General features: G+C 37.1%; 1 protein-coding gene across 1 annotated transcript in view; it reads right to left on the reverse strand.

Moving 5' to 3' along the window:
- Nucleotides 1–503: 503 nt before the first annotated feature.
- Nucleotides 504–20,559, reverse strand: part of LOC120523641 (norrin cystine knot growth factor NDP) — a 92,661-nt gene continuing 72,605 nt past the window's right edge. The window contains exon 4 of the mRNA XM_039745144.1: nt 504–2,167. Within this exon, the coding sequence (XP_039601078.1) occupies nt 1,943–2,167 (225 nt within the window). The 3' untranslated portion in view covers nt 504–1,942. The remainder of the gene's footprint in view (nt 2,168–20,559) is intronic.

Consider the following 20,559-nt stretch of genomic DNA (forward strand, 5'->3'; position numbering starts at 1 on the left):
AGAACTATAAAATTACCCATAACACATTGCACTACCAAAATCCTTGTGACCCTTCAAGAATATAATCTCTTTGGTTACTTTACTCCAAATATCTGAAAGTAAATAAATAGGTGGACTAGTTAGCCGTTCTCATGTGCACCTATTAAAGATGACAAATTTCAAACATAAAAGTTACCACAGGCCCACTGCATTGATTCTGAAACATATTAGTTAGTTCTCAACAGATCTTAAAGAAAGAAGAATGGAAAGTTAGTTCACTTTTGGAAGGTTTCCAGCCTTTGGTTTAGTGCATGCAAATTTAGAAATGTCTTCTACATTCTTTTTACCTTCTGGGAAAAAGGGGAATCCCGGAAATTATGTGCAAAGGCTTGCACCTGCTGTGTGACTTTTTGCATTCCCAGAATCCTGTCTATTGGCTGACTTTGAGATGACTTTACAACACTCAACAGACATTCAGAAAGAAAGACAGGAGATTTGGTTAACAAAAGAGATGTGACCACAAATGTTATCTAATTAACGAATTTATTTTCCCCCACCTTTTGCTGGATGATTTTCTCAACAGTATGCAGAAAGCTTTGTAAAAATAAATAGCTTCTCGGAGAGTCAGCAAGAGTAAGAGTAGTGTCCTAAAAAATGATCATTTTAATTAAACCAGCCTCAGAAAGTGGTCATACTGGATTTTATTAAAACTATGTCATTTCAGTTTAATTGGCAGTCCTTAAAAAGCCAAGAGATGTGCAAAACTGCTGTAGCCACTTCTTTTTTTCCAAGATAGTCTGAAATTAGTAGGAAAATCTAATGAGGTTTTGTTCACAAGAAACTACTGATGGGAGTTCAATCTACAGGCATTAAACAGCACAGCGTCACTGGAATATAGAAAAGCTCAGGAATGAAGAAAGGCCATTTGGACCATCATAATCAATGTCCCTTTTAAGAGATAATTTTGCATTACAATACTGGTAAGCCAAGCCATCTTACATTTTTGAAGGTATTTGCTTCATTACCCCTATAAAAGGGTGTGGAGCTTTTTCGCTTTACATTTTTACCAGAGGCCAACACTTGAAGCTGTCTACTCGCCATGCAAATGTTTGATTGCTCTTAATGTTCCTAGCGAGGCCAGGTCAAAAGGATGCTGTGGTTAATGTTGTGTTAGATTCAGTGGTGCAGCAGTACTGGTATAATCATACAAGTGACTTGATAATAAACATTGATCAGCCATAACTGTCTTTTATCATGGTGCAGGCCTGTCAAGTTCTGAAGGCTTCCACGACTTTTTCCATGCAGCTGAAGAAAGAAATATGAACTATGACTATATGTCTTATTTTGTAGATTCGCCAGCCTGTTGTGTAACAAAATGAAAACAGAAGCCTCATGCTGTAAGCAGTAAAGGAGAACAGTAACATAAAAATACATACACAGGCCTACTGTTGAAAACTTCCTTTTGACGCAAAACATACACAAATAAATACTGTAATTGTAGGATTTATTCTCTACTTGTTGATGGAAGAATGAATCTTTCAGGGTGGGCATCCCACACAGCTGTTCCATTGGGCTGAGCATTAATCTTTTTGTGATGACACCTCACATTTTGTACCTAACACACAACAGTCTGATCAATTATCTTAAATGAACAAAATGTGTCTGTGTGATGTGTTCCACTTTTTATACTTCTCTCCGTTCCTGAATTCTCTTCAAGAACATATGAAGAAGTGATATAAACAGGCAGATGAAAAATGAATATTCTGAAAAGTCTGTAGGGAAAATTAAAAAAAGCATGGTCATAAAAATATGAGAGTACCAAATCCATGGCATGTGAAGAACCAGGTGGTATGATGGGCCTTCTTATTTTGTTGTTTTTTTTTCCTAATTACAGAAACGCACAGTACTGCCCATAAACCATGACTGATATGAGGTCATCTTTAATTTCAAGTTCTTTGCCTGATTAGATGCATTCCTCACAAACACAAGCTAGGATGTAGCGGTATGTAGCAGTAACCCGGGTGCCTCCTGTGCAGCGTAGGCGCACCGCTTTTAGCTTGGAAGTGTGGGGGCGGCAGCAGTGGCATGTTGACTTGAATGGCTGTTTCAATATTGGGCTGAAAGAGATGAGAGGCTCTGCCCTGGAGGTCTGGCCACAGCGACCTTCACAGCGCGCAAGAAGGACCATCTGCAAAACAAAGGTGTGGAAAAGTGTTAGCAATATCATTAAACAAGTTAGTTTATTTATTTCCTGTCCTTGAAATGATACACACATGGCAGAGGTAACAGACATTCAACCTTTGTTTATATTGAAATAGTATATTGGTAGAATTGGAAGATACTACCAAGTAGGGATGGGAAGAGCAATGCTACAGTAATCGATACTTCGATAATTAAACTGTACTCATTTGGTATCGAGTACCATTCAAAAATGTTGATTACTACTTTTTTTTGTAAGAAAAGGCATAGAATGTATTAACACACTTTCTGCACTCACATATTGAAATAAGCAGATGTGCTGTGATGCAGGAGCGCCATAAACCCACGTCCCTTGCACAAGCGCAGACTGTATACGACAATGGCAGACTGAAAGCATACCGTCGTATGCTGCTACGTTTTACAGGTGGAAAAGAATACAGCTGTTCAATGCAATATTTATGAGAAGAATCAGCAGTACAGTGACAAAAGAAGTGGCTCATTTAAACACTTAAAAAGCACACATGCTATTCAACAGAAAGACATTTGTAAAACATCAAAATGATGAAGCACTGTGATTTAGCTGCGAACAGTGCCAGAGAAGGACTATGTAGGAGTGTTTTCAAAGGGGATCATTATCCAGATAACTGCTACTAGCGGGTTTATGTAGACAGGGGTTTACTGAAGACTTTTAGTTAAATTTAACATTTTACTGTTTTCACTCATTAATACTTATGAAACTTAAAGCCTGGTGTTAGCATAATGGAGGACATATAATAGTGTAAAGCATCTCTGTCAAAGCATTTTGTCACGGGTTCTATCTACTTTGGTTTTTCTGCTAATTAAAATGCATGGTACAATATAACCAATGTACCTAAATTAGAATATTAAATAGTCTTAACACCAAGCAAAATACTATTTTAATAGTAACATTAATTACTTTGCAGGTTTAGTGGATTTTAAAGTACTTTAATTGCATTAGTAACAGCATCTACTCTAATATTTTTTTTTTTTGTTTCCTAATTTTGTATTGTTAAAATTGTATTGTGCTCCTGTTTCCTCCCACTGTCCAAAGACAAGCAGGTTAGGTGGACTGACAATGTTAAATTGGCCCCTGATATGTGTGTGTCCAAAATAACCAGAAAAGAATGCAAAAGAGTGAGGAGAAGCTTTAATCCAGAGAAACTAAAACAATTGACGAAGTTGAGACCTCCCTTTCATAATGGAAAATGTTCAGTTTCTGTGGAGTAAACTGGATTAATTGCAAGCTTGCGAGTTTTGTGCATTACAGCTATTGATGAGTGAAACAGAAAATAGAATTTGTAACAAAACTCTAAGTTACCCTTTGCACAAAACATTATGCACATTAAGCACATATATTTTCATCTCATCTACAATTTTTTCTCCATGTTCAAAAGCAGAGTAAAATTTATTTTGGTGTACATCGTAGAAAGGGCTGGAGAGCACTTACCTACAGGCACTCTGGAGGTGCTGCTGAACTACAGTGGCGTGAATACGCAGGAGACCAACAGCATCTGGAAGGATTCTGACTTGGATTAGTTTACAGAGTTGGGGAAAGTGTTATATCTGACCCAGTAGCAGATTTAGGTATGGGTGACATGAGCAGCATCTTGCCAGAGGTGTCATGGGTTGCTTGCACTAAAAAACTTCAAATGGTAATTATAGACAGAGCCAATCAATCCATTAGGAGTACCATTTATGAAAGGGTTATGCACTCTGGACACTGAGGGGGACACTGACTATCTGTTATAGGCACTATGCCTTTCCCTTCCCAGTATAGAACTCCAAATGGGCTTTGATTGGCACTTCTCTGACCCCAAAAGAGCAGTGTGAGGTGGAACCAGAGATGTGAATGTGCACAGAGGTAGTGTATGAGGTAGATGAGATTGCATTTAGTCGCATAGAAGATTGGGAAGATTGAGGTGGTGTTGGAGGGCAGCTGCATAAGGGAGCAATACTCTTGCTTTCCTATCAAAGAAACTTTACAACCCCCTCAAAATGAACTTTTAGTGACTTGCACAATCATTTGCACAATGATTTTTCAGGGAAATTTCAGGAAACTTTGTGTGAAATGAAAGTTTGCTGTGTCAGTCATCGCTACTAAACTAAAAATGGTTCTGATGATGAAATGACTATTTACAGGTTTGTGTTCTTGTGGGCAGAAACTCTGCCATCACATTTTAAATATTTTTGGGCATTTTAAACATTTTTTGGGCATTTTAAACATTTTACAAGTACAGTTGAAAAGGAAAGTGTGTATATAACTATACAAGACAATCCATTTATAAAGAATCTGCATTCCAATCATGTAAATAGAAAAGCTGGAATACTAAAATCACAGTTTCAGAAATGTCTACCTATAAAAGTGTAGGTTAAGTCATGAGGAAAGCACCTCTGCAGAGTTGACTGTGAGAGCTATTTGGAACACTTCCTGCATATTGTGAACATTTTTATTCTATCTGACTACTTATAACTTGCCAGTCACAATTACAATGTGAGGGATAACATGGTCTGTTTTATTATTGGTGCTTTATAATAGTGTAAAAGAAATCCTTTGCATGGCACTGCATCTAATAACGATGATTGTATTTTTTTTCTTCCAAAGATACACTATTGCATCTAAGATTTGATAGTGTTGTAGGAGAGAGCAAATTTGGTAATCCTACGCCTTTAAAGTCAATCACATGGCAAAGATTTGATCTTGGAAACACATTTGCAGCTTTTTTTTTTCAGGATGCTTTTTGCATTACTCTTTTCCAGATAAACCAAAACCATCCAGATGGAGAGAGGCACTCTTGGAAATTTGAACCCATTGGCTACATTTATAATTTAGCAAAGCACAAAATGATTGACAGTGTGTTTACAATAAGTTTCTGCTTCGGTCAGACATTACCCAGTGATAATGTATGCTTTTCAGTTACCTTATCCAGCGTAAATAAGAAACATATGCATTCACAGTTGAGCTCTCACTTTGCAGGTGGCAGATGTATACTTGGAGAACCATTTTGACATTTCTGGGGAGGTACAGACTAATATTTCTCTCCAGAGGTGATCACCTCAGCACTGCCCCAAAGCAATTTTTAAGTCTCGGTAAACCAATTTGTGAGCTGTTACCTCAGCTTTTATACTTTACTTTGGCACAGGTAATACATTTACTTTACTTCAGCAGTGTAGGGGTTTGCACAGTAACATCTACTGACACAGACACAGCTTCTTAAAGTTAAATAACATAAATTAGTAATAAGCCAAATGGAGCCAAACAGTCACTTGAATTATAAGCTCACCATTATATTTTAACATGGAGGAAGAACAAAGAGACATATAGATTGACTAGGCTGCAAACTGATGTTGACCAGTATTTTGTTTTAGTCTTCCTAATAAACATATGCTTAGGGTTAGGGTGCTTATCTGAAATGTTAATAGAGCAGTACTTAATGGGGAAAAGGTGGGATTGAATAGTAATCAAAAGTGCTTACAGTATACAATTCCATCAGTAGGAAGATGAACAAAACAGAAAGTAGCCTTGGTTGGCTTCTCTTTCATTACAAGGTGCACTTAAACTGAATGCTAGTAATGAGGTAGTGATTCAAGCAACACTGAATTTCCAGGGCAACTTATAGTTTGGCTTCTCAAAAAATTTTGCTGAAGTATGGTGTTGCTCAAGCAGTGAAATCTTACAAGAATGAAACAGGAAGAAAGGTATTTAACTCCTGTCTAGGAACCTACCCAGGCTTCCTTGTGTGCAGGATAAGCCCCCAAAGTCCCACTTGGTAGTGAATCAGCTAGGGTGAGGTGGAAATGGCCAACTCCCAAGTTCTGATGTGATTTTTGCTGGAAGGAATTTTTTGTCCTCCAATTCTTCTACTTTATTATTATGTCATAACATCTTTTTAGTGAGTTTTAGCATTCTGCAATTCCAAAATCACATGCAAAATTAACTTTTGTGTCAACTTTGCAAAACTGTATGCACAAACAACAAAACAGCAGAAGTTCATAAACCACACTTAGATGTGGAAAGAGAATAACATCCAAAACCCGCACTGTGTGAACCACAGAGGAGAACTAAAATGTAATTTTGGTATCTGAATGCTGTGAGACAAATTTTCAACCTTCTGTACCACCATGCTACTATTAATCTATATATATAATTCACTAAGGCAAGACAACCATGGAAAGCACGCCGGAAGGGGCGTGGATTAACTGAGCCGCCGACAAGTAAGACACCTATGGTGTACGCAGGAAGGAGCTACGCCCACCAACTCCTGGCACCTCCGAGCCACGTTGACTGATCATACAGGCATGTTTCTAGCGGAGGTGAATCGCCATGTGCAGCGTGTAAAACGGTTTGCGAGGGGTATATCATGGGATCCTTTCTGTGGGAGTGAGAGGGAAAGCGAGTTATTTTGTAATTATTCCTCTTATGTTGCTAGTAGGAGTACCCAGCACAGGCCGGTAGCACCAACTAAATATCAGAATGAAACATAGCCTATGGCGTCCCTTGTACAAACTGGGAATTATGCAGATTCTGTAGGAGATATGTTCAATGGTGTGGACTAGCATATTGTACATACATTCACCTTTATTTACTAGATTAATGCATTATTCTGTTTGTTTGTAGATTATGAATGTTTTAATGGATTGGTGTTTTGAGTTTTTAATACAAAACCTTTTTGTTTTGTTTCTCATTTTCTTAACTAGCTTATTAGTTAACCTTATTTTTTTATTTCTGTCTCTCCTTGGATTAAACATTTAACTTGAACTGAGTAGCAGTTTTAATGTTGTTGGGCAAGAAGGGTTGTTCTTACAGTCATCTGCCTTAATAAATGGACAAGTGTCTGTGTGTCTGTCTAAGAGGCCTTCTGATTGCTATGTCTCTGTGATTCCAAAAGATGGCACATCGTGAACATTTTTAATAATAAAATGCATTGCTTTTATCATTACAGTAGATGGTGTATCACAAATATTAACATGGTTTTTACAAATACCAAATGGCATGGAACAGAGACATATGCACGACATGGTGCACTGCAAAGATTAATGCACAGATGATTAATAGCTAAAGCTGTTGGTTCCACAGTACAATTATTATGTAAAAGTTTAAAGTTGTTACAAGATTACATAACGTCTATGGTACTAAGCATTTTCTGTGGAATTGGGAGCAAACAGTATCTCAGTAGGCACCAGTGAGACATGATAACACCAGCATTTAGTAGGCCATACTACAGGAGTTCAGCTGTCATTTTCCGCATCATTTATTTATTTACATTGTGTTATCTTTCCTTTTTGCTTCCTCATTGGCATAATTCCTTTCTAAAAGCAAGAACAAAACCACTCTGAAATCACATAATTGAGAATACTTTACTGCGGTGGGTTGGTACCCTGCCCAGGGTTTGTTTCCTGCCTTGTGCCATGTGTTGGCTGGGATTGGCTCCAGCAGATCCCTGTGACGCTGTAGTTAGGATATAGTGAGTTGGATGATGGATGGATGAATGAGAATACTTTATATGTGTGACAGTTATTTAATACAAATTTGATACAAGATATTAACTACATTACTTTTATTATTTTTTTAATTCTCCTGTTAACTATAAAAGCATGATATCTGTGACACTGAAAATCCATTCATTCACAGTGGTGGTGGAATTTACATCCCGGTAAAATCATTTCTTTTCCAGTGTTGTAGGAATGTAGTAATCATCTGCCAAAAACACATTCTTCATCCATTTTAATGCAAAACATTTGGACAGTTTTATGAGCAGATAATATTATGGAATTGCCCCTTGTTCAAAAAAACCAGACACAAGTACTTACGTATGCTGCTAATAAAAAAATGCCTGAGTTAAATTCGTCAGATTGACTTTGCAAATTAGTTTTTTTGTATTACTATTACAAGATACATAACATTTTATAAAAATTAAAAAAAAAATATTCATTCAAATATTCTCTTGTTTTTGGTAAAGTATTTCTTGTTTTTGTTAAGAAATATATGAAATTCTGGTTAAATATCAGAGAGAAATAAAATGTACTATACAGTACATCAGTTCTATGTGATTTGGAATAGTTAACATTAGATAATATCATCATTGCAAAATGAAATGCAGAAAAAGTAGTTCAGAGTTGTCGCAGAATGTCTATTCTAAGATAATAAAGATAATAAAATTATAAGAGGGAAGTGAGGGTAATCTTTACATAAAACAATGCAGGAGAATGCAAGACAGTTCCAATATGACATGCAGTGACAGTGAAGTAATTTCATAGTTGACATTTCAGTTCTGCTCAGAGGATTTAGCTTTGAGAAATATATTTTCATAATTCAACTGTTTCGTTAATTGTAGCATTACTATTTACTATCAGATTGTGTGTGTGTCCGTCTGTCTGTCTGTATACATATGTGTGAGTGTGAGCAATTCAAAGGGAGTTTAGGCAACACTGAAAGTCTAAGGTTACCATCACTCTTTTCATTTGAAAATTGCATTTCTAAACGAAAATGATCTCTGTCCACACTAGTATTTTTAAATACAATACACTACTTTTCTTAGAATTCATAAAAGCTCTTCTGTGAATACTGTACTGAGCACATAAATACAGTATACTTTTATGCTTCTATTATTACTTTTATATTTTTTTAATATTGACTGTACTGAGTGAGTGATTGAGGAACTGATGACTGTGAGAATGTGTGTGATCATTCACTCCTCACACCCTTTGATTATTGTCAATGTGATGTCAGCATTGACCTATACACATGCTCTATTTCGTTCACTTAGGATTTTTGTGTTTTCACATTTCAAAGCACTGTGGTGGGAACTGAAAACATGCGTCATCTGGCTCATAGGTGAGCGTTTTTGTGGGAGGAGCTAAATGGAGAACTCCATCTGTCAGCCACTCTAAACCCGTCTCTGATTATGGTGATCAGTGTGCTTCCCTGGTGTCGTCAGCTGCTATCTGTCTTTGTCAGCCCCCACCTTCTCTGTGTAACACGCCAATACACTCCAACTAACCATAGTGCAAATCTCACCGTTATCACCAACTGAATTGTTGTGGACACCACAAAGCATCTCAGTTTAAAATTTACACTGTGGTGAACTGCCAGTTGTGAGGTGTGAACCTCTTACAGTAGTACAGACGTGGGTGTTTTGTGGCATAAGCTAAATGGAAATCTCCATCTGTCAGCCACGCAGCGTCCATCTCTAACCACTGTGAACAATTCAATTCCCTGGTGAAATCAGCTAATCTTTCTGTGTCAGCCTCCATCTTCTCTGTGTAGCATTGCCACTACAGTGGCCATCCATTTTATCTGAGTAGTCAGTTAGGTTGCAACAGTACACATTACCTCTAATAACTGGGGCCTATGCTGTGTGCAAATGCTTTTTCTTTTCCTCTGCAGAATGGAAGATTGGTGGCTGTTCAACCTCTGACATCATTTCCGTAGTCTGCCCTCCTGGACATGCTTCTTGGAACCCATTTGATCAGCAGTTTGCCAATCTTTGATCAGCTCACTATCGGAATCCTGTCTGAAAAGATGGCTACTTTATCTTTGTCATTATTCTGGGTCACAAATGTGCCCCAAATCTTTTTCTGTGTTGGCTTCTTGTTTTACTATATATACATATATATATATATATATATATATATGTATTACTTGGTTGTTGTACCGTGTTAGCCATTATGAATGTAGAAAAAGCCAAGCAATGACACCTTTTATTGGCTAACTAAAAAGATTACAATATGCAAGCTTTCGAGGCAACTCAGGCCCCTGATGTAACATCTTGCCTGAAGAAGGAGCCTGAGTTGCCTCGAAAGCTTGCATATTGTAATCTTTTTAGTTAGCCAATAAAAGGTGTCATTTTGCTTGGCTTTTCTCTCTATATATATATATATATGAAAGTTAAGGTCTGTGATCCAGTTTGCATATTTGCAGCTAGAGATCCAGAAAGGGAGAAAAAACTATTTAAAAAACTCTTTTAATATACATGACTCGTTTTCTCCCTTTGTGGATCTCTAGCTATATATAATTCAGTCTTCTAACAATAATGGAGTAAATCATCAAATAGCCCTGTGTGAGTATAGAGGTGTGGGGGTCTGGGGATGTGAAGCTGACCCTGTGTTGGACTTTTGCCCTCTCCTGGGTTTTGCCTTTTGCCCCATGCTGTATGGTTAGGCTTAACTAGGTTAAGTATGAGTATACTATGTTATGTTAAAAAAATGAGAACATATTTAAGAGCAAATTGCATACTTTTTTGTCTCGCCAATACAAAATAGATTGTCAAAATTTGCCATTAACTCCAGAGACATTTTGTGCATAGACAGATGGTCACAGTAATAAGACAAGCCCAGATTGTCAGGAAACATTCTAACAAGTAAAGTTTAATCACTGCAATATGCAACACTCAGTGTATTTATTTTTACTGTGTACTATGTGTTCCATATTTCAGTTACAGACAATCAGTTAGCTAGTATGTCAAGAGTTATTAGTGTATGATGGCTTTTGTGTGCTTGGCTAATACCTTGCCATAGTTTTCATGGTTATTCTTTCTGTCTGATTCAAAATTCTATGTGGAGGTGTCACCTTCCCTAAAGTGCAATGACATCCCCAAACCACATACCTTTGAGGACATGGCATCAAGTCTCATGCTATAACTTTACTTTTAATTTCCAGTATAGCAGTTTTACAGCATGGAAATCTATTCATGTGGCAAAGTGACAACAGCTGTGCAGCAGATGTATCCAAAGGCCTTTATATTTAGGGCATAGTGCTGCTTTGCAGGTTGTCGGCAATGAGACTAACAAAGAAACAGCAAAACCATGAGCACCTTTATATTGTTGTTACACATTATTAACACAAAAAGTATACTGCTCATTTACCCCACATTTAAAGGGGATATTAAATTACTTCTGTAATGAATCCATATGTGAATATATATTTAATTTATTATTATAGCAGGCGATTTCTTCATGTTTTGCTTTTTTTATTTGCCAAAGAATTTTTAGGAATTATTTCATGGCAAAAACTAAATGAGGATATTGTTTGGAATTTTGCAGTTTATACAATTATTTCTTACATCTGTTTTGTTTGATTGATTATGTTTTAACTTCAGCACTGGGAACCCCGAGTTCCAAAACCAGCACTCTAAAAAGGTAAAGTGTCCTAAAAACTGGATCAAGCTTGACAGATTCTGCAGCTGGCAATAGGTTGCCACCAGGATGGCATAGGGCAAGGTAAAGTCCAGCAGCAAACATATAAACCAGAGAGAAAGTCTCAAGTTGGCAATAAAAGAGCTTGTGTACATACTATTATGGGAATACTGGGCAGCTTGGAGGCGGACGACAGCTAAGTGAGAGAATGGTGCCATAAAAAAATAGAAGAGGCAGCCTCCAGGACTGAGAAGTCGGGATAGAGAGGCCTATGAAGGCTGTCAAGAGGCTAAAAGTCAGAGACGCTAGCAAGGGAAAGCTGGGACAAAGTTGTCCAGTTAAAGAGGATCTCTGGGAGAATTGGCAGAGGGCATTTTCAGTAGCCTTTGGCTACTAATGGGCAACATTTTATCATTGAATGGAAAGATTAGGATCATATGATTACTTTAAGGGAATGGGCAGTTTTCATGTTGAACTTGGGGGGTTTGAGGCTGCCTCAGGCCAGAACTGCTTTGTGTTTAGATTCAGGAGGCAAAAGTTCCCTGATGGAAGGGTTTTGAGAGAAAGAAAGATGAGAGGTGAGCAGGTGGTATTAGGGAGCGAATTACAGGCCATTGAAGCAGGAATGATAGACATATGAGAGCTACGCACAATAGTTTTTGAGATTTGTTTCCTTAGCTTTATTCTGGGTGTGAATGGAAACCAGGGAGATCTGCAAGATAATCTCCAGTCACAGGGCAAAATAGAATTTCATGCCATAGTGTTTTGCTATGGAAGTTTCAGACCTGTTTTTACAACACTGCATGACATATTAGAAATTACGTGAAATCCAGGAGCAGTGTCTCTTCAGTGGGCTCTGATCAAGGTAAAGGTGCTCTGTTTCATGGGTGACGGGCTTAAACAGAAAAATGAAAGTGCAACTCATGAACTCCAGTAATTTTGTACAGTATATACAGTTGACTCATCAGGAAAAATGTACTTGTTAAGTAATTTTTACAATGAAATATGTTTACTCATTGTTCTCATCAAAACCCTCATAAATTATAGTTTTTATTTTTTTTTTACTTCTGTTTCAGTCACTGCTTTGTTAAGTCAATTCAAGCTATGTCATATTTATTGCCATGTGTACATACTATGCAGTGTACATAGCACCATTACATTCTTAGTTTCATGTCTTACGAACAGCTGACAAAATACATTACTGGAAAAAAAGATGGTAAAGAGAATGGGTAGATTAAAAAGACTGGCTCTAAGTGCAATAAAAAAGCAACTACTACTAAAAGAACGTTAATCAAGAAATCTGGTTACATTTTATCTATTCTATTTGTGAGAAAGAAAATCACATGAAATATGATGATCCACTTTTGTTTAAGTCAAAACATGTTTCTTGATAAGCAAAAAAGATGAAAGTTGCCATTCAACCTCCAGATACAATCCAAACGAGAACCCAGGGTAAACTCCATATAGACAGTAAGCAGACCAGAGATCAAACTTGATTAATTTAGATCACTTTGCAGAGATCTGTTTTCACTTAGTCTTATTCGGTTTATCATTCACAAAAAAGCAAAAATGAACCCATTATAACTGAATGTTGCATCACAATAAAATGTGAAAACTTCCAAGGGGATGGAAATATTTTATAGGCACTGTATATATAAAATATTATATTTCAATAATTGTATTTTGGCTCCCTTAGATGGCAGTGCAGCTTGCTCTAGTTTGTCATTTGGACCTGCTGGATCCATTTAAGCCAGGAGGGATCACATTTTAAAAGTTAAGAATGGGGAATATTTTAGCAGCAGAATTATAGATTTTGGAGAAAAATATTTCTGTGACTTTGGGACAAATATTAGATAAATGGGTCAAGGCTGAGTAACAATGATTTTTTTTTTGCCAGAGTAGCCAAAATAAAAGATGAGTGAACTCTATTTGAAATATGAAATTAAAAAATGTTCTAAGTAAAGGAAAATTGCAACTGGGATTTGTTTTGAAAATTGAGACTGGGTGAAAACAGACCAAGGATTTGAACAAAATATTGGGCTGCCAACCATGCAACTCCTTTTAATAAGAAACAGAAAAAAGTGACCTCCGCCTTAATAGACCAGAGGTTCATCATTTCTGCGGGAACTCTGTCTGTGGTGGGGTCAAGGTCCAAAAAGAACAACTCCTTATGGGGATTGCCCGTTTTTATGGCATCCAGAGTGGAAGGGGAGGAGCCATCTCTGGGCATTGTGGGAGGGGCTAGATATCGTCCATTGATGTTTTCCTAGAACTGTAGTGGAGAGAGAAGAAACACTGAGTGCCAGCGCCCCCTCTCATCCCACAGTGGCATCATATACCTTTTCAGAACTGGAGGGTGATTCCCAGGCGTGCATGGATGACAAAATGCTATAATTTTTCTTAGGCATGAATGTTAGAGAAATGCAGCAATACTGACAGGTAAAGTACCTAAACAAAGTCTTTTCTCAGTTTTTTAAAACAAAAAGGTTGCATTCTTCCCTTTTGTTACTAATTACAATTTTATCACTTCACATTTCTTGCTAACTTGGTCCTATTCACAAACAAATATTCTGATTATTTACTCTTGTATTTCCACTCTTTTCTGTGCAATTAAACTAATAACACAGTTTAATCACACAGGAAAAGCACATAACAAAATTGAACACAAAATTAAAATTAATTCATTTTAAGATAGTTGTAGTAAGTGGAACTAAAATGTTAAGAGTATTATTGTAGATTGCAGTACAGTTGCAACATTATAATAGAAAGTTAAAGCAAACTTGAAAAAGGTTGTGTATTTTCATTGTTTCATAATCCCATGTTATACAAGCACTTGATGTAACATGTGTGAGGAAAGACACCATCATTCATGTTTCATTAGTTAGCAGCAAAGTTATCCCAATATGTTTCCGTCTACTTTTGAAAAGTTGTCAGGATTTCCACTTCATTGATATGAGTCAGTATTTTGTTTCAGATTTCCACTGCCCTTTGTATGAAGAAGTGTTGCTGGGTTTCTAAAATGTTCCCAGGTGTCCCATAGTACATGATTTACTTTTTAAACGGAAGAATCTGGATGGATCAGCTTCATCAATGTCTTTGAGTGTTTAGGTAAAATTGAACTAAGTTAAGACTAAAGAGGTTTAATTTCCTGAGCCTGTCAGAACAGATCCATGTCATGTCTTTCTCTTCCACCATTAAATATGTCTTGGTTATGTTCAAGAGTAAAAATCTCACTGGATTATTGTAAAAAGAATTAGAAAGAAAAAATATTTTATCGATAAAATCTATCTGTAAGAATGATTCTTGCCTTGTGACTTCCTAATGGGATTTCAAAGATGGCGAGACTTTAAACACGTGACTTTTAATATGTTGCAGTACAAAGAGAAATACAGCGTAAGGGACGGCCAGCAGCTCAACCCGGCCGTGATGCCCAAGGGAAGGAAGGGTGGGGGAAGGCAGCTTCTCTAGTGCAGTGCCTCCTCCAGAATGCTAGATAGCAGTTCTCCTGGGTTCACCCAGGGCATCATGGGAGTTGGAGTTCTTTACCTCAGCCCTGTTGGGTACCGTGGGGTACCATGAGGATCCATATGGCATGGGGTTTCCACCTTACCCTGAAGTGCTTAAAGACCACGTGGGCAGAAGAGCAGAAGCATTTTTGGCCAATTTAAGAGGACTTGCCAGCCTCACAGGGACGAGCCAAAGTCAGGTGGAAGGTGGACGAAGCTTGCTGCAAAGAGCGGAGGAGGCGGTGACAAAGAGAGAGAAAGAATGATAATTGTGTGCTGTTGTGCTTGTGCATACTTATGGCTGTGGTAGGAAACGCTTTGGGGAAGAGTTTCCCATAATAATAAATGTTTTGTATTTTTTAAACTCGTGACCTGTGCCTGTCTGTGTTGGGTTTGGGGAGCTGGAGCGCCATCTAGTGTCCACAACAATAAATGTCTTGCAGAGGAATGTCAGCCATATAGTGACCATATTTGTATCACACTGAATTTCTTTTGCAAATGATGTTTTGAGCTGCTTATTATGTTTTAAATAATATGCCAGCAAAGTACTCGATTATTGTGGTAAAGGACCTTTGATGCATGACAGTACTCAACTTGATGAAAGGATGACAAAGTGTTTGCTATTTACACTATATTGTACAATCCATCATTGAGTCTTATTTAATTAAAATTGGTGAACAGCAGGGTGTTTGGTTTTCATTTTGTTCTTCACTATCTGTTGAAAGACAGCATTTTACTGAGGATATGTTATTTTTATTTACCTTTACCCTTATCAATCTCCTATTTGAAACAAAGAGTGCATTACCTTTACAGGAGCCTAAAATCTTACAAGAACTTCTGACTTATCTCAAACGCATACACCATTATGGCCATTCATCTTTTTCGTCTCATTTAGAGCATCACAGGAAGATTAAAAGTCATTGTTTCCTATCCTCTGCACATTCCTATAAGGCTACTTAAAGTTAAAAGTCATAACATTAAGGTTTTTATTAAGTTACATTGCAGTGACTGTTTTTATCACAGTTATTAAGTCTTGCATTTCAGGAGACTGATGGCCCACATACTCATCTAATCAACAAACCTTGTCCACATTTAGATTCAACACTCCCAGTACAGTCACATGAAGTTCTGTTTTATCTTTTTTACAACATATAACTACACCAGCAGCAGTTCTGACAATTATAAACAGCCTGAAACTCTAACAAAACAGCATGGGTCACTTCAGAGACAAGAAAAAGGAAACCAAAAAGGACCATAGCATGTTCTCTATATCCCCTACATACGTTTGTATAATCAGATACAGCTGACGAGTAATAACTCCTTTTAGTGCTGACAAATTATGTTTCAAGGCTAACAGAAAGAAAGGATCTCTTAATAAGCCTACAGTCCAGATGTCCAAAATATGTATGGCATTTTTGTAAAGAAATGGTTGGGCATTGTATTCTTCCTGAAAGTTGATATGAAAAAACAAAAATACTTATTGGTATTTTATCTAAAGATTCACTGCAATCAAACTACTTTATCTGTCAAACTGGAATTGTATGAAAAGGAAAATCTGAATGTGATTGACAAGTAGAAACAGTGACATAAAGGAATATCATGTTATGATGCCATTTGATTTTTACTAACTGCTTATTTTTGTAAATAGTGTAGGAAAGTGAAGATAATGTAAAGGATGAAATAAACTTTTTACTTGATTTTAAAATGTAGTGTTTTTTTTTAAAATGCTGGCACAGACACTTCTGCTTTTTACTTTCTTGTATATGAAGTATAGGGAAAGTATTGTAGTCGACCAAAGATTCAATGTTGAGATTTTGATGAATCTCAAGTTTTTAAAGACCTCCCTGAGTCTGAAAATACCTTTTTTGGAATTATGTCTGTGTGTCTATCCTTGCGTGTGTGTGTTTGTGTGTATGTAAACAAGATAACTTGAGTACGCTTTCACTTAGGTCAACCAAGTTTTGCATTCAAATATTAGGTACAAAATGTAGATTTCTATCAACGTTTGGGCTATTTCTGTTAATCTGGAATTGGTGCTTTACCTTATATCCATGCAGCTGCAGAGTCCGATTTATTCAACTTTCAAGACAAGTCAAGTCAAGTTGGGGAGCATGCACTGGTACAGTGCATTGCTGCACCCACTACATGGCAAACCAATTCGGGATCCCAGTTTGCAACCCCACCAGGCAGACACGCGGTCTAGTCCCACCCTCCAGAAATGACCCTCTATCTGCTGCAGCCAGGTGTTACGTGGGCAACCCCTTGGCCTGGTCCAGCCATTCGCGTCCCCAACAATGAGGATTCAACTTTACTTTTATAATACTTGTTTAATATATTATTAGCTTGATTTGATTTGGTGTAGATGGTTCTTTAATGTACATAATATGAAAATACAATCATCTTGCGGTTTACTCCTCAAATATCCATCCCCATATTTGAGTGTATGGGAAAGTCTAGCGAAGACCACTCCCTTTTTTTTTTCCATTGTTGCTTAGAAGGCAGCACAACAATATTTTTCCTGTCTGGAGGTGTTGCCGTGTTTTCTGGAGCACTCCAAACCTTTAGTAGTTATTTTCTGGAGATCTATAGCTCCTTTCAAAATCATGGTGATCCAGAGTACTATCTAGTTAAATATTAATCTCTTAACAACATATTCTGAGAAAATATATCAACAAACCAATAGAAAAAAAGTATCAGTCTTTGGTGATGAAAATGAAAGTAACAATCCATTTTTGAAGCTCTTTAATGTAGTGTTAAGATTATTTATGGCTGGAGATTTTTCTGTTGGATTCAGTGCCCAGTCCCTTACATTGTACACAGGAGCACACACTTAGGATACATTCACATTACCAGGCTGAAGTGACTCCAGTCTCATTTTTTGCCTTAATGTAACACAAATCTGATGTTTTCAGGGCTGTGTGGATACAGAAAGCTGATCTCTTCAAATCAGGTTTCAGTCATTTTCATATGTGGTCCTAGATCAGATTCATGGCCATGTCACATGAATGAGAACAGTCAGATTGGACTTCATGTGGTTTTTTGCCTATATGCATGAGCTGAGCACCGTTGCCATCAATAAGCACCAGCAGTGTGACAAAACAACAATTTAGGAGAGGTACAGCTGTGACAACAGTCACAGGCCCACCATTTCTGGCTCCTGTCTCATACCCATGCATCTCTGGGTGCAACAGTGTAGGCAATAGCTGTGAAAACTGCAAAATGTTTCAACATAATCTTGGACACCTGACAAACTGTTTGCCCAAAGACAACAGAGCAAAATGCAATGCGTACACTAGCTGCTAGTGCGTTCATTTTGTCTGTTTTAATACCATGAGTTGTCCGAGAAATATGAAGTTTTTTGTTGTTGGTAACGCAGGTGACTCATGTACAAACATGTCAAAGTGCGCATTCATGCTGTTTTCAAAGAACAGATGCTTCACATTACATTTAGATACAGTCCACCTGAATTAGGAATACAAACAGTCCAGACAGGCTCATCTGAGTAAAACTCAGAACTGAGCAGTGAGGCTTGTAAAGTGAGCATAGCCTTAGTCTGACTCACTCTACTTTGAGTTTACTGTGATGTATCCACATTTCTGACATTCATTATTCATTTTTTTCATTTTTGGAATTTTGGTATGTTTTTTAAATCATTACTGTTCTGGTAATAGTGTTTTGTTTTTTTATGTTCTCCACTGTACTGACTTGAAAAAGATGATAAAAAAAAAAGAAAAATGATCAGGAGAATTGTACTTAGTGTCAAAACCAAAATGAGAACCAAAAATCAGAATCAATAAACATGAGTAGTGATTCAGTAACCAGACACAGCAAAAATTAATATTCTGTATCATAGCAAAATGAGGGGTTATCTGTCAGACTCAGATACCCAGGCACTGTCAAGGACTACCTGATAGGTGACACCACCACCTGATCAAGGCATCATTCAGTCCCTATATTGATGGATTAAAGGCCAGATGTCCACATGACCATCATCATCAAATTCTTTCACGTGAAGCCTGAAAACCATGAGGACTGATTTTGACCATTTATGTTGGGTTGAATGCCTAGAGAGGGCTGGGCGGTCTCATGGCCTTGGAACCCCTGCAGATTTTGTTTTTTTTCCAGCCCTCTGGTGTTTTTTTTATGTTTGTTTTTTCTGTCCTCCCAACCATCGGACCTTACTTTGTTTTTTATTTAGTATTGCCTTATCTTATTTTTATATTGTCCTTTTTTAGAAACTTTTCTTTTGTCATCTTGTAAAGCACTTTGAGCTCTATCATTTGTATGAAAATGTGCTGCAGTATATAAATAAATGTTGTTCATACTTTTAAATCATTGTCACAAATGAGCACATTGCATTGTTGCCAAGGAAAGGGCAAATACTAAAGGCTCTAAAATAGTGGTGCCCATTGACAAAACAAAATGGTGTTGCAGCAAAAATGTAAATACAATATATGCTTATAAAATAAGCTAGATACACCATTTCCGACTAAGTCCTTTTGTAAGAAAACCCCAATTCCATATAAAGATTGCCAGGAATGTAATAAGAAATGAAATAATAAATCTATGAATATTAAAAATCACAATAGCCTTCATTTTCTGACTTTCATTACATGGATGCACCTGTGTTGTTTACAGTTGCCATGTCTGTTGTCATTGGAGTTCATGTTATGTGCAAGCATACTACACCCGTATTAGATGGCTTATGTTTATTTTCCCCTTTACTGCTCTTTTTGTTGTTTTTAAATTATTTTTGTTTTTATGTAATTTTTATTAATATCATTTTGTTTATTTATTATTATTTAGTATTTAGTTATTGTGTATTTAAATTGTTTGACTATAGACCTTGTTTTCTGTAGTTGGAACCTGAAGAGGCAGGGCCACCACACTGTCACTTCTGAGGGACCACCCACCATCTTTATATTCAAGTGAAGTAGATGGATTTCAACAGAGTGTCATTGGATCTTGTGAAGTAAAGATTGTGTTGTATTCTGTTTTTGATTCTAAATACTGAATAGCAGATTTGATCTTGTTAGCTTTAGATTGCATTTTAGGCACAACATGTTTGTCTTTTTCTGATTGCCTTATTTTTGTGATTCATGTGTATTAACATCTTGCCTGAAGAAGGGGCCTGATTTGCCTCGAAAGCTTGCATATTGTAATCTTTTTAGTTAGCCAATAAAAGGTGTCATTTTGCTTGGCTTTTCTCTACATTCATATAAATAAATGTATGTATTGATTGAATGATTGATAGCCTTGTCTTTCAAGCCAGAGGTTCACCCTCTCCCTTGAAAGACTATTTTCTGTATTTTGAACATTTAAAGCATGTTTTCAACTTTAAAAGCCTGCACCTCATTTTGAACTTGCACCCTGGAGCCTGTCTATTGAGTATGAGGTGACTCTGCCTGTAGTGATCGCTATTTCCAGGCAGGCCATTGAACATCCTGACCTGCTTTGTGGGCTTTTCACCCTTTTTACCCATGTTTGTGTCACCTATTCATAATAGCAACATGCATGTATTTTTACCTGAGGTTTAGAGTGAATTAGGGAATAGAACTTCTGTTTCTTATATGATGTTTGGCTTTGTTTTTTGGTGGACGGTGTGACAAACCTTTTGGTTCAGACCTATGCATTTAATTTTTTTGGCTACAATTCTGTCTCACCCTGTGTAACATTCCATTTCCTGTTATATTTTCACTCCACAAACTATCATGAACATGAG

The sequence above is a fragment of the Polypterus senegalus genome, chromosome 2, assembly GCF_016835505.1.
Source record: "Polypterus senegalus isolate Bchr_013 chromosome 2, ASM1683550v1, whole genome shotgun sequence".
NCBI classification, from domain to species: domain Eukaryota; kingdom Metazoa; phylum Chordata; class Cladistia; order Polypteriformes; family Polypteridae; genus Polypterus; species Polypterus senegalus.